General features: G+C 37.0%; 1 protein-coding gene across 1 annotated transcript in view; it reads left to right on the top strand.

Moving 5' to 3' along the window:
• LOC131897954 (vomeronasal type-2 receptor 116-like) overlaps window positions 1-14,015 on the top strand; it is a 45,236-nt gene extending 31,221 nt beyond the window's left edge. Inside the window, exons 5-6 of the mRNA XM_059248983.1 lie at window positions 2,456-2,579; window positions 13,102-14,015. Coding sequence (XP_059104966.1) covers window positions 2,456-2,579; window positions 13,102-14,015 — 1,038 coding nt within the window. The remainder of the gene's footprint in view (window positions 1-2,455; window positions 2,580-13,101) is intronic.
• The last annotated feature ends 1,598 nt before the right edge of the window (window positions 14,016-15,613 follow it).

Genomic DNA, 15,613 nt, shown 5'->3' with positions numbered 1-15,613 from the left:
TGATCTCTTTTAATTGACTTTAGTTTGAAGTCTATTTTAATAGATACTAGAATAGCTACACCAGCTTGCTTCTTAAGTCCTATTGACTGGAAAGTCTTTTCCCAGCCTTTTATTTTATTTATTATTCTGAGATAGTGTCTTCTTTGAAGTTGAGGTGTGTTTCTTATATGTAGCAGAAGGATGGCTCCTGACTTCATATCCATTGTGTTATCCTGTGTCTTTTTATAGTTGCATTAAGTCCATTGATATTAAGGGATATTAATGACCAGTGATTGTTAATTCCTGCGATCTTTTGGTGGTAGTGTGTGTATATTTCTCTTCTTTGGGATTTACTGCTGCAGGGTTAACCATTGCCTGTGTTTTTGTGGGTATATCTGACTTCCTTAGATTGACATTTTCCTTCTAGTGCTTTCTGTAGAACAGGATTTGTGGATAGGTATTGTTTAAATCTGGTTTTGTCTTGAAATGCCTTGTTCACTCCGTCTATGGTGATTGAAAGTTTGCTGGTATATTAGTCTAGGCTGGCATCTATGGTCTCTCTGTGTCTGCATTACATCTGTCCAGGACCTTCTGGCTTTCAAAGGCTCCATTGAGAAATCAGGTGTTATTCTGAGGGGTTTGCATTTATAAGCCACTTGGCCTTTTTCCTTTGCTGCTCTTAATATTCTTTCTCTGTTCTGAATGTTTAGTGATTTAACTATTATGTGTTGAGGGTACTTTTTGTGGGTCTAGTCTGTTTGGTGTTCTATAAGCTTCTTGTATCTTCATAGGTATTTGCTTCTTTATGTTGGGAAAGTTTTCTTTCATGATTTTGTTGAATATATTTTCTGTGCCTTTGAGTTGATATTCTTCTCCTTCTTCTATCCCTATTATTCTTAGGTTAGGTCTTTTCATGATGTTTTAGATTTCCTGGACATTTTTGTGTTATGCCTTTGTTGGCTTTAATGTTGTCTTTGACTGAGGAATCTATTTCCTTTATCATATCTTCAATGGCAGAGATTCTCTCTTCCATCTCTTGTATTCTGTTGTTTATGCTTGCATCTTTGTTTCCTGTTCATTTACTCAGATTTTCTATTTCCAGCATTCCCTCAGTTTGTGTCTTCTTTATTGTCTTTATTTCAGTTTTCAAATCTTGAACTGTTTCCTTCACCTGTTTAATTGCTTTTTATAGGTTTTCTCTAAGGGATTTATTGATTTCTTCCAATTTTTTGTTTGTCTTTCCTCAATTTCTTTAAGGGAATTTTCATTTCCTCTTTAAAGACCTCTGTCATCTTCTTAAAAATCATTTTTAAGGTAAATTTATTCTGCTTCTTCTGCATTGGGATGTTCAAGTCTTGCTGATGTAGAACCACTAGGTTCTGGTGTTGCCATATTGGTCTTTATATTGTTGACTGTATTTTTGCACTGGTGTCTACTCATCTCTTCCTCTACTTGGTGCAAGTAGTGTCTGTGTCTGAGGGAGACTCTCTTGGTTCAGTTGATATTCTTGGTCCAATGGGAACTCTTGTTCTAATCAGAGCTCTTGGTCCAGTTGGTGCTGATGGACTCTGTGTCTCAGGGAACAGCTGTGGTTTCAAAGGGTGACTGGGTTTAGGAGGCAGGATGGGGCTTTTACTTATAGGGTCTAGTGGGGGATAGTGGTAGTCTGACCTGCCTGCAAGAGACCTGCCTGCTCGCCTCAAACTGGGACTTCAATGAGTGGTGGTGTGGGGGTGCAGGAATGTGCCCCTGGGCCCAAAGCCTAGAGGTTGGGGTGATCTGTATGAGAACAAAGATTCACCTCTTAGTCTAATCTGCACTGGTAGACTCTCAGAAGTATAGTCATTAATTGATTAACTAAGAAGGCAATTGATGAAAATTCTAAGTGATGATGTCACTAATGTTTGGAAGAAAAAACATAGCACTATTCTGAATATGAGGAGTCAAGGATAAAAGTCACAGTAATGGATCATAATTCAGTGTCTATGGACTATCAATATATGATGGTGTCAGGAGAAGCTGTGGCCATCCACCAATGGCTATACACTCTTTCATGAGAAATCTAAATCAGACTGAGTGATTGTGACTACAAGCTGGGAAGGTAAAGGTAGAAATGGATAAAGAAGTCTGACTGGGTTTATGTCTGACAACTCAGCTGTTCCATAATTCATACAAGGAAGGATTTTTGGCATGCTGTCTCACAGGAGAGAATATATAGATGTCCTACACATTTTACAAAAGCTAGCAGAAGTTAGTCACAGTTGGGACACCATAAAGAAATTTTGAACTTTTAGCATCAGAAAGTGTGATAATTTCAACTCTACATTCCACACTACCACATGGAGACTTCACAGTGACTCATAAATATGTACGATTTTCAGATTCTGCTTGCAGTTTAAGTAGTTTAGCTTAAAAATATTTTAAGGCTGTGACTGATGCACATAATTATGATGATTTTTTTCTGTGTTGCCCTCAGACTCCTCAATCTGTATGTACACAGAGCTGTAGTCCAGGTTTCTGGAAAATTCTAGAAGATGGAAGACCGATCTGCTGTTTTTCTTGTGTGCTTTGTCCAGAGAGTTACATTTCCAACCAGACAGGTAGAGAATTAATATTTTCCTCAATCTGCTTGTGAATGTAGAAAGAGAAAACTGAGACATGACCTGGTGTTGTGATGCAGTACCGTTCTCCATATCTTTTTCACTCATCCCCATATTCATTAGTAATCACTGCTGATGCCACACAATGTGTGAACATTTGAGTGGCAGCCCTCATGTTATTGTGTCATCTGCATCTCCACTTACAAAACTGCCTTTTATTACATGGTAGTTTCATCTCAGCTCTTGCAGTGATCCATGCTATGTACTGCCAGGCAATATGAGGTGTGCAAGTGTCCAGGATGCATGTGTATTTCTTGAATAAATGAATCCAATGATTCTTTCCTGAAAATAAGTCCTGGACAAGTACATGTGGGGCTGTTTCCTAAATGTACCATACATAGAATTAATTTTTCAACACTTACAGTTTTCATTTAGAATATCAAACATGGTATGAAAAACAAGTCTTTGTAAAGGAAGGTCTAGCTGCCTATAGATCTTTGTCTAGGATGGTGGTCAGCCCTGAGATAATACATACAGCTAATATTATATAGATATAACAGGTGGTATTTAGGAATACATGCATGCATGCATACACACAAATCAACAATTAATGAAAAAGAGGAATAAATTTAATAGAAAACAAGACTATGTGGAGTCTAGGAGAGAGATTAGAGGAAAAATGAGAAGAGAGGTAATGAAGTAATTATATTACAATTTAAATAATGAAAGATAACATAAAGAAAAATTGGTGAAAGTAAAATATGAAATTCTGATAATGATGACAATCTACTATTTAACTACTGGCTTCAATAAAACCAACACTTAAACAACTGTATAATAAATGGAATATGTTATCACAACAAATGAAAGTCAGGGAGATTAATTAAATAGAATTTATTTTTCTAAGAGGTAATATTACCATAGGTTAAATTATTGGTAGAGTGCTATGTGATTGTCATCATCATAAGGGCAGGATAATTGGAAATATCTAATTCCTTAGTGGATGTCTTCAGGTAAAGAAAAGGTTATTAAAATAACTCTTTCTAATTATTTTGATGTGTGTGTGCATGTGTGCATGCATGTATATGCCACAGCTCACATGTGGAGGACACAGGACACTTTTGTGAAGCTGGGGCATCTTCCTTGACTTTGGCATGTGTTTAGAATTCAAATTCAGGTTATTAGGTTTGCATGGTAAAGCCCTTTTCTCTACAGAGTTATATATTATACTAACTCCTACCCTGATTCTTAGAGCAATTTCTACATCAAGCATTCGTTTTTTGTTTCCTTTTCTTTTGATTTTGAAATTATAAAGAAATTGTGTTATTTCTCTTTCTTTTCCTTGATGTGAAAGGTGTTATATATACCTCATTACTCTCTTTCACGTTCACAGCCTCTTTTTCATTGATTGGGTTATAATCATGTATGTATACATATGAATTACTAATATAACTGGATTGTTCTGTAGGACATTACTTGCATATATGTTCTTAGAGTTGACCATTTTGTATGGAGTGACAAACTGTGCTCTTCTCTGGGGAAGACCATTTCTCCCCCTCTCAACATTTTGTGGTTGCATCTTGTTCTTTGGGTAGGGTTGGGGCATTGTGGTCATTCTCCTGAATACTTTGGCATGTCTGCTGCTGTTGTCCCTGGTCAGTTCCACATATCTAGGTGGTCATGTTGATAGGACTTATGGGTTTAGCTTATGATGTTACTAGGAGACACAATCTCACAGAAAAATCCCTGAACTTTCAATTCTTACCATCTTTCCACACCCTAATCTGAAAATGTTCTGTGAACCTTGGTTTGGGAATGGTATTGGAGATTTATCCACTGGAGATGGCCTCCACAAATCTGCATTTGATTGGTCCATAATGTTCTCATCTGTTGTGAAGAGAAGTTTTCTTGCTGGGGGTGTGTGTGGTGAAGACTACCATTATCTGTGGGTATCAGGACAAACATTTACAGATTGTTGTTACAGATTATGCTAGTTTAGTAAATTAGTAATAATCATGACTTCACTATCATTGAGTACTTAGGTTTCAGGCATAGGAATGGTTTCTTTATTGTTGAGTGGATCTTGAGTCCTATTTAAAGAGCTGTTGATTACTGTCAAGGTATGCAGGCCACTACCGCACCCTTAGGATTTTGTGCTATGCTGGTCATTGATATGGCTCTCAGTGGACATAGCAGGGTAGGACTGTTGGTTGTCTCCATCATTTGGAAGCTTGCATGATGTCTTCTGGTACTGTGAAACCAGTCCTCAGGGAAAGGGCATTCATATAAGTTCCACCTCAAGGGTCTCTGGGCTCTGTTTCTGAAGTTCATGGTGTCGTCAGCAGTAGGGACTCACTTTTCAACTCTGCAGGATAAACAAGGGCAACAACGATAGGCGGTATGCTTTGGGAACCCCTTCACCAACCCTGGACAACAACTCCAAAGGAAGCTTCTCATATCTGGTGTTGGGCTTGTGTTCATAGTGTTGGACTTGGAGGGAGGAGCATCAGCCCAGAGGAGAAAGGTTTACTAGAACTATACGTATCAGTATAAAGAGAATTAATGGTATTATAGAGTTTTTCTAGGTATAGTAATATTATGAGTCTTTGTGGCTTTTCAGACATCCTTACTGATATTTTACCACCTCCCTCCTTCATCTGTATTTACTTCCCTTTCTCTTTCCCAAAGCTCCCCCGTCCCATTTTTCCTTTTCGATCACATCACTTATTCCAGACATCCTTACTGTTATTTCACTCTCTTCCCTCCCTCACCTGTATTTATCTCCCTCTTACCTCCATGATTAGAGTCTCCCTCTTTTGCATTTCCCCTTCTGATCATTCCTTCTCTGCTATTCCATTCTGTTATTCCCCAGCTCCCACAGTGGTCCTGCTCAGTTTCCTGTCTTCTGCAGTTTCTCCAAGACATGTACTCACATCTGAAGATTTGGAGCTAAGAGTCTCAGATGAGAAAGAACACGTCTTGGTGGGTCAGGGTTTTTTGACTCAATATAATCTTTTCTAGTTCCACCCACATATCCACAATGTTTATGATTTCATTTTTCTTTATACTCAAATGGTTTTCCATGGATTATGTGTATCACAGTTTTATTATCCACTAGTCAGTTCTAGATTATTTAGATGGTTTTCTATTTCCTAACTGCTGTAAACAAAGCCACATTGCACATGCAGAGCAGATACCTGTGGAGCAGGATGTGGAGTCCTAGGGATGTGAGACAAGGAGTGGTACTGCTGGGTCATGGGGCAGAATTACTTTTCCCCACGGTGATTTCCACAGTGGCTGCCCCAGTTACAATCCCACCATAAATGAATGAAGATTTCCTTTTCCTCTGTGTCACTAAAGCATTTGTCGGTTGTTCTGTGGATCTTTATATTCTTCCTGGGGTAACATGAAATCTAACGTTTTTATTTATGTGTCCATAATTGCTAAGGATGACAAACTTTTATGAATTATTTCTTAGTCATTTTATTTCCAACTGAAATCTTATTTTCAGACCCGAGGATCATTTCTTATAGAATAGGTCATTTGTTTTTTAAGACTTTGTTTTTTTCACTTCTTTGTATATTCTGGATATCAATTCACTGTCAGATATACACCTGGTAAAGATTCTCTCCCATTCTGCAGGCTTTATCCCCACTCAGTTGATTGTTTCTTTGCCTGTAAAGTGGCATTTTATTTCATGAAGTCCTACTTTTCAGTTGTTAGCCTTAATTCTTCGTCAAATGGAGTTCTATTCAGAAAGTCTTTTCCTAAACCTGGATCATGGAGACTTTTGATTATGTTTTCTTCTAACAGTTTCAGTGTTCCTTTTTCAGGTTCAGGTCTTTGATCTTTTGGAGTTAGAATTTGTGAAGGTGCTAGATATGGCTGTAATTTCATTGTTCTACATGTGGAACTCCAGTTTTTCGAAGAACATGTCTTCATGATGCTTTCAATTCTCTATCTTGTTTTTAGTGTCTTTATTGAATATTAAATGACTAATCTAACATGTGCTCAAGTTTGGGTTTTGTATTTATGCATTGGTCTACAGATATATTTTTCTGCCAGTGCCATAGTATTTTGGTATTATTTTTTTTTATTGTGCCTCTATAATATATCATAAAATTCAGAATGGTAATCCTACTTTCATAGTTATTTTTTATTCAGTATTATTTTGGTCTCCTTGGTGTATTGAATTTTGGTACAGTCTTTTTCTATCTGCAATGAATTAGATCAAGATTTTGATTGGGTTTGCATCGAATTTATAAATAGTTTTTTTGGTACAATGTTCATTTTCATAAAGTTAATTCTATCAATCTGTGAACACAAGATGGTATGTTTGTTCATTTTCTACTGTCTTTTCCTGGTTTCTTCAGAGGTTTAAAATTCTACTGTCAAGGCTCTTTGCTTCCTTGCTTAGATTTATTCCTAAATAATTTATTTTCTTTAGGAAAATTGTGAATGGGAGTCTGTTCATGATCTCCTTTCTATGTTTGTTGTTAGTGTATAATAAAGGACATTGATTTGTGCAAGATGATTCTGTATCCTGTGAGATGGCTGTATTTGTTAATCATTTCAAGAATTTTTGTGGTGTATTTTTGGGAGATCTCTAGTGTATGATACCATATCATCTGACTTCTATCTCTATTTGTGTTCTTTTAATTTACTTTTTTTGCCTTATTGCTCCAGCTAATGCTTTGAAAACAATATTGAAATGGAGTGGGAGTGGTGGACTTAGTTGCCTAATTTCTTACTTCAGTGGAATTGTTTTAAGCTTTTCTCCATTGAGAATGATATTGCCTGTGGGTTTCTTATATATTACTTTTATTGTGTTGAGGCATGTTCCCTCTTTATATTGTCTAGAACATTTATGATAAAGGCACTTGAATTTTGTCACCTTTTTTATCTATTGAGATGTAAATGTGTCTTTCATCTATACAACCATTTATGTGGATTTTACACTTATTGAGTTGAATATGTTGAACTATTCCTGCATTTCAATGACAAGGCCATCTTAGTGCTGGTGTAAATAGTTTTGATGTGAGTCTGTATTCTATTTGCAACCATTTTATTGAGTCTGTGTTTATCAGGGATAATGGCATGTGGTTTTCTTGTTTTTGTTGTGGCATTACCTGGTTTTGGTGTTAGAATGAAAATGGCTTTCTAAGGGATCTTGGAAATGATCCTTCTCTTCTATTTCTTAAATATTTTAGAAGGTCTGACTGTACATCTTCTTCGAATGTCTGGTGGAATTCTGCTGTGAGTTCATCTGGACCTGGACATTTTTATAGCTGGAAGGCATTTATTGGTGTTTCAATCTTCTGTGTATTATGTGTTTGTTTAGCTTGTTGACTTGGTGCTTTAATTTTTATGGTTTGGCCAAATCTAGAAACTTATCCATTTCATATAGGTTTTCAAGAACACTGGAATACAGGTTTTCTTTTCCTTTTAAAAACAGTATTAGACCATTTACAATAGTCTATACTTCTTGGTGTTTGTTGTAATATTTCCCTGTCATTTCTGATTTTTCATCTGACTTCTCTATCTCTTTCTTTGGGTTACTTGAGCCAAGTGTCTGTCCTTATTGTTTATCTCCTCAAAGAGTCAGTTCTAAGGTTGGTTGCTTCTTTGTACTGTTTTCTTTGTTTCTATTTCATTGATTTCTACTCTGATTTTATTATTTCTTGCCATTATTTTGGTTTGTGTTTGCATTTTTTTGTTTTTGCAATTTTTGAGTTTCATCATTAAGCCATCCACTTGTGTTCCATCTGATAACTTTTAATGTATGCACTTAGAGCTGTAAGTTTCCCTTGTAAAACACCTATCAATGTATTCCAGAAGTTTTGTTGTTTTGTGTTTTCATTTTCATTTAGTTCCAGGAAATTTTTTTTTGTGTGTTTTTTGAGACAGGGTTTCTCGATGTAGCTTTGCACCTTTCCTGGAACTCACTCTGTAGCCCAGGCTGGCCTTGAACTCACAGAGATTTACCTGCCTCTGCCTCTCGAGTCCTGGGATTAAAGGTGTGTGCCACCACTGCCCAGCTAGTTCCAGGAAATTTTTTATTTGTCTTGATTTCTTCTTTGACTCATTCATCATTAAGTACTGAGTTGTTTTATCTCCAAGGAGTCTGTGTATTTACTAGAGATATATTTGCTGTCAAGTTTAAGTTTTCTTGTATTGGGTTAAGATAGGACAGGTATTTCAATCTTTTTGAACTTGTAAGTATCTGTTTTGTGTTCCATGATCTGGGTTATTTTTGAAGAGCTCCCATATTTTAAAGAGTAGAATAAATTTTCTTTGCAGTGTGTGTGTGATACTATGTAGATATCTGTTGAGTCCAGGAGATTTGAGATATGACCTAATTCTGATATATTTCTCTTTATTTTTCCCAGATGCCCTGTCTCTTGGAGATAGTGGGCTTTTGAATTCACACACTATTAGTAGATTGTTGTTACTGTGTCACTAAACAGAGTAGTACAACTTTTATAAAATTAGCTGCCCCAGAATTGGATGCATACACGTGTAGAGTTGTAATATCTTTTTTTTTATAAACTCTTCCCTTGATTAGAATGTAGTTTCCTGTTTTACTTTTTCTAATTAGTTTTAAATTAAAATCTACTTTGCCAGATGTTATGGTAGGCATGCATGCTTGCTTCCTGAATGTATGAAACTGGAGTATTTTGTCTTTCATTTTATTCTAAGGTGATGTTTATCTTTAAAATCAAGATATGTTTTTTGTAGAGAACAGGCAGATGAATTTTGTTTTATGATCCATTCAGCTAGTCCACATTTTTAAATGAAGAATTGAGGCCATTGATATTTAAGATATTGTAGAAACTTGTGTTATTTGTGGTCACTGTGCTGTTGAAATTTGTTGTTTTCTGTGGTCTCAGTGGTGTTTTATGTTGTAATAATTATGTCTTCTTATTTCTTTCTACCATCTCTCTGCTATGGTCATTGCTTTCTTCAGTCATAAATATTATTTCCTATGTTTTCTTTAGTTCTGGTTTGATGGATATGATTTTGTAGGCTGTTTATGTCTTAGAAAGTTTATATTTTTCCTTCAGTAAGGCAGATAATTTGCTGGGTACATTTCTCTAGGCTGGCCAACATAGTCTTTCAGGACTTGACATGCTTTACTCTAGGCTTTTCTGGCTCCCATGGATTCCATTTAGAAATCAGCTTCTAATCTCTTAGATTTTCATTTATATTTTTCTTGTGTTTTGTTTTCTCTTGTAGCTTTTAACATACCTTTTTATTATGTTTTTTGTTATAATTAAAATTTATTCTCAAATATTTTTCTTTGTTAGTGTTTTAGTAATGATATGCTGTAGGGATTTCTTTTCTGCTTTTGTCTATTGGTGTACTCTGTGCTTCTTCTATATATTTGGATGTATCTTGCCATCTACTCCTCTTGGGAGGCCTTCTTCTCTTTGTCCTATAGCTTTCAAGTGTGTTGTTAAGTCCCTGGTATGAAAATTCTCTAGTTTCTTTATGCAGGCACTTGGTGATATGAATTTTTCTCTTAGTACTGCTTTCATTGTGTCCCATCAGTTTACCTATGTTGTGTGTTCATTTTCATTGAATTCTAGGAAGGCTTTAATTTCTTTCTTCCTTGACACAGTGGTCATCTTTAGCGAACTGTTCAGTTTCCCTCAGTTTGTAGGCTTTATCTTGCTTAATCCATGGTGGTTTGATAGGATACGGAGGGTTATTTCAATATTTTTATAGCTATGGAGATTTGCCTTGTGCCCAAGTATATGGTCAATTTTGGAGAAGGTTCTACGAGGTGCTGAGAAGAAGATACATTCTTTTCTGTTTGGGTGAAATGTTTTGTAGATACCTGATAGGCCCATTTGAGTCATAATGTCTGTTAATTCCATTATTTCTTTGTTTAGTTTCTATCTGGATGGCCTATCTAATAGCAAGAGAGTGGTGTTGAAGTTTCCCACTATTAATGTGTGGGGTTCGATGTGTGATGTAAGCTTTAGAAATGTTTCTTTCACAAATGCCACAAATATGCATTTGAGGCACAGATATTCAAAATTGAGATGTCATCCTGGTGGATTTTTCCAATTATGAACTTCCTTCTCCATCTCTTTTGATTAACTTCGGTTTGAGCCTATGCTGTTACATATTAAGGTAGTTACACTAGCTTGCTTCTTAGGTCTATTTGACTGGAAAAATATTTCTTTCAATCATTTACTCAGAGGTAATATCTACCTTTAATGTTGAGGCATGTTTCTTGTATACAACAGAAGGATGAATCCTCTTTTGTATCCATTTTGATGGATGGATACAAAACACAGACAGCGTGTTTTTATTGAGGAATGGAGTCCATTGATGTTGAGAGATATTAATAACCAGTGATTGTAATTGTTGTTATTATGTTGTTGGTGCTGGTGATAGTAATGTGTGTGTGTGTGTGTGTGTGTGTGTGTGTGTGTGTGTGTGTTTCTTCTTTTGATTTTGTTGGTGAAAGATTAACTATTGCTAGTGTATTTGTGGGTGTTATTTAACTTCCTTGGGTTAGAGTTTTCCTTTGAGTACTGTCTATAGGACTGGATTTGTGGGTAGGTACTGTTTAAATTTGACTTTTGGTTTTTATATCTATGGTGATTGATAGTTTCACTGGGTGTATTAATCTGGGCTGTCACCTGTTGTCTCTTAACGTCTACAAAACATCTGTTTATGCCCTTCTGTGGTTTGGAATCTCATTTGAGAAGTCGTGTGTGATTGTTATAGGCCACCCTTTATATTTTACTTGGCCTTTTTCCCCTTGCAGCTTTTAGTAGTCTTCCTTTGTTCTGGACATGTAGTGTTTTGATTATTATGTGACATGAGGACTTTCTTTTCTGATCCAACCTATGTGGTGTTGTGTGTTTTTTCTAAGCTTCCTGTACCTTTAGAGGCATGTCCTTCTTTAAGTAATGGAGATTTTCTTCCATGATTTTGTTAAATGTATTTTCTGGGTTTTTATGCTGAGATTCTTCTCCTTTTTCTTTTCTGATTATTGCTAGATTTGGTCATTTTACAGTGTCCAAGATTTCCTTGACGTTTTGTGTTAAGAATTTTTTAGATTGAGCATTTTCTTTGCCCAATGAAACTACTTCTTTTGCACTCAACATCTTGTATCTCTTGCATTCTGTTGGTGCTGCTTGTATCTGTAGTTCACATTTGCTCATTCAGATTGTTCTTTTTCTTGAAATTATTAAGTTTGTGTTTTTGCTATTTCTTCTCTTTCAATTTTCATGCCATGGATACTTTTCTCCACCTGCTTGTATTATTCTTGACTTTCTTGATATTCTTTAAGGGATTTGTTCATTTCATCTTATTTTTCAATTAGCTTTTCATCAATTTATTTAAAGGAGTTTTTCATTTCTTCCTTAAGGACTTCTATCATATTCAATATAGTTGTTTCAAGGTAATTTTCTTTTGCTTTGGCAATGTTGAAATATTTAGGTCTTGATATCACAGGATGGATGGATTTGTGGGGTCATATTGCTTTAGCTGTTGTTTATTGTATTTTTACACTGGCATTTAGGCATCTGGGGTTGGAATGATTAGTTCTAGTCCTTGAATTCTGAATTACTCTTCATTCATTGGGTGTTTTCTTTCTCGGTTCTGTTTGCTCTTTAGTTTTCTAGTCTTTTTGGCCTGGATTTCTGGCAGCTGGTCTGACCTCTGGTCTAGTTGGGAATCCCTGTTCAAGTTGGAAGTTGTCCTTCTGGCTGTTAGCTTGGCCTTTGGTGTAGCAGGGGATCACTGTTCTGACTGGTTTGGCCTGCATCTGTGATGGGGAATATCTTTCTGTATGCTGTCAATGTGTTGCTCTGATTGGTTGATAAATAAAATACTGATTGGCCAGTAGCCAGGCAGGAAGTATAGGTGGGATAAACTGACAAGAAGAATTCTAGGAAGAGGAAGGCTAAGTCAGCAGAAGCCAGCCCACAGTCCAGAGAGCCGCATGTAATGGCACACAGGTAAAGCCACGGAACATGTGGCAACATGTAGATTAACAAGAATGGGCTGAGTTTAAGTGTAAGAGCTAGTCAATGGTAGGCCTGAGTTAATGGCCATACAGTTATAATTAATATAAGCCTCTGTGTGTTTACTTGGGGGACACAAGTGGGAGAGATTTGTCCCTACCACCAGCAGGCTGGGACACGCACAAAAAAATTTTCTGACTAGACACCTGAGTAGTTGAAGTCTGATCAAGCTGGTGTGGCTTAAGTTTAGAATTCTTTAAAGGATTACTTGACAGTTTTACTTCAATTGAACAAATAGATTACAAGTTTATTTTCAATGCCTTCGACAAACAAGAATAAACTTGTCGGCCCATGGTGTATCATGAGGTATTCATGGCAGACATTAGGAAGGGGATGTCTAAAGAGTTAGTGTCCTTCTTGACATGATAGTAAGGCAGAATTAACAAGGCTACACACAACCTCAGTGCTCTTCATGGCTGAAGTACAAAATGTAAATAATTGTAGAAGCTTAAATGTTGATTCATTTCTTCCCATAGATCAACAGGAGTGTATCCCTTGCCCACTTGAAGAGTATTCAAATCCTGAAAGAAACAACTGCCTTCCCAAGTCAGTGATATTCCTGTCCTTTGAGGATTCTCTGGGCATGGCTCTGGCCTGTACAGCTCTGTGCTTCTCTGTGAGCACAGCTGTAGTTTTGGGGATCTTTCTCAAACACCAAGACTCACCCATTGTTAAGGCCAATAACCGGACGCTCAGCTTCATCCTGCTCATCTCCCTCCTCCTCTGCTTTCTATGTTCCTTCCTCTTCATTGGCCACCCAAGCACAGCCTCCTGCATATTGCAGCAAATTACATTTGCACTTGTGTTCACGCTGGCTCTGTCCACTGTTTTGGCCAAAACTATAACTGTAATTCTGGCCTTTAGAGCCCTGAAACCAGGAAGGACAATGAGAAGGCTGCTTGTCTCAGGCATCCATAACTCTGTCATCCCCATCTGTGTCCTGATCCAGTTTATTCTTCTTGGAGTCTGGCTGGGAACCTCGCCTCCCTATATTGAGGCAGATGCACACTCTGAACATAGTCACATCATCATTGTGTGCAACAAGGGCTCACTTACTGCTTTCTACTGTGTGCTGGGATACTTGGGGATCCTGGCCCTAGGGAGCTTCACTCTGGCTTTCCTGGCCAGGAACCTGCCTGACACATTCAATGAAGCCAAGTTCCTGACATTCAGCATGCTGGTGTTCTGCAGTGTCTGGGTCACCTTCCTCCCTGTCTACCACAGCACCAAGGACAAGGCCATGGTGGCTGTGGAGATCTTCTCCATCTTGGCCTCCAGTGCAGGGCTGCTAGGATGCATCTTTTTCCCAAAGTGCTACATTATTCTTGTTAAACCTGATGAGAACTCTTTAAAATATTTTAAGAACAAAACACAATCTAGAAAAAATTGATTGTTTTGATGAATTGAGTCTTTCTCATAAAATCTTTTAATTTAGTATAGTAATAATTGAACTTACTTAACTTTTCAGTAAGATTTTCTGAAATATATATTTAAACAAAATAGAAGAGCCCCTCACTGTGTCTCACATACAGAGAATCTATTTCCAAATAGAAGCTACTGCTGAAAATTCACTTTATTTAGGTATTCTTATTACTTATAAATTTGTGGGTAATACACATATTCAAAGTTCAATTACAGCCAAGAGATCAGTCCCCTGCAACACCAGTGAAAACCACAAGCCCACCCTGCACCAATTGGGAACAGAAAACAGGTCCCACCCTGCACCCATTGGGAATAGCTGCTCCCTGAGACAGAGCCCACTGGTGCCCATTGATCTAAGTACTGCTCCCTGAGACACAGAATCCATCAGCACAGATTTGTCCAAGAGCCTGGATTAGACCAAGACCTCCGATTGGACCAAAAGTATCAATGGAGCCAAAAGAGTCTCCCTGAGAAACAGACAGCACTTGCATGGAATGGAGGAAGGGATGGGTAGACACCAGTGCAAAAGTACAGTCAACAACTGTAAATATAAAGACCAATATGGCACCATCAGAACCTAGTGGTGCTACATCAGCAAGACCTGAACATCCCAAAGCAGAAGAATCAGAAGAAATAGGCCTTTAAAAAGGCTTTAAGAAGATAATAGAGTCCTTTAAAGATGTAATGAAAACTACCCTTAAAGAATTTGAAGAAAAGACAAACAAATAATTGGAAGATATGAGTAAATCCCTTAAAGAAAGCCAAGAAAAAGCAATTAAACAGGTGAATGAAAAAGTCCAAAATTTGAAAACTGAAATAGAGAAATAAAGAAGACACAAACTGAGGGAAGGCTGGAAATGGAATACCTGAGTAAACAAACAGGAACTACAGATGCAAGCATAGCTAACAGAATGCAAGAGATGGAAGAGACAATCTCTGGCATTGAATATACAACAGAGGAAATAGATTCATCAGTCAAAGAAAACACTAAAGTAAAAAAAATCATAACATAAAATGTACAGGAAATCTTGGACCCCATGAAAAGATCAAACCTAAGAATAACAGGGATAGAAGAAGTAGAAGAATACTAACTCAAAGATGTAGAAAATATATTCAACAAAATCATAGAAGAAAACTTTCCCAACTTAAAGAAGGAAATGCCTATGAAAGTACAAGAAGCTTACAGAACACCAAATGTACTGGATCTAAAAAAAAAAATCCCTTGCCACATAATAATCAAACCACTAAACATACAGAATAAAGAAAAATATTAAGAGCTGCAAAGGAAAAAGGCCAAGTAACATATAAAGTCAGGCCCATCAGAAAAACACCTGATTTCTCAATGGAGATTCTGAAAGCCAGAAGGTCCTGGCCAGACCTTAGGCAGACACTAAGAGACCATGGATGCCAACCCAGACTATTATTTCCAGCAAAACTCTCAATCACTATAGATGGAGCAAACAAAATATTCCAGGATAAAACCAGATTTAAACAATACTTATCCACATATCCAGCCCTACAGAAAGCACTAGAAGGACAAATTCTACCTAAGGAAGTTAGATGCAA

Source organism: Peromyscus eremicus, chromosome 23 (assembly GCF_949786415.1).
Source record: "Peromyscus eremicus chromosome 23, PerEre_H2_v1, whole genome shotgun sequence".
NCBI lineage: Eukaryota > Metazoa > Chordata > Mammalia > Rodentia > Cricetidae > Peromyscus > Peromyscus eremicus.
Note: the sequence above shows the minus strand (reverse complement) of the source record. Positions and strands in the feature narration are given on the sequence as shown.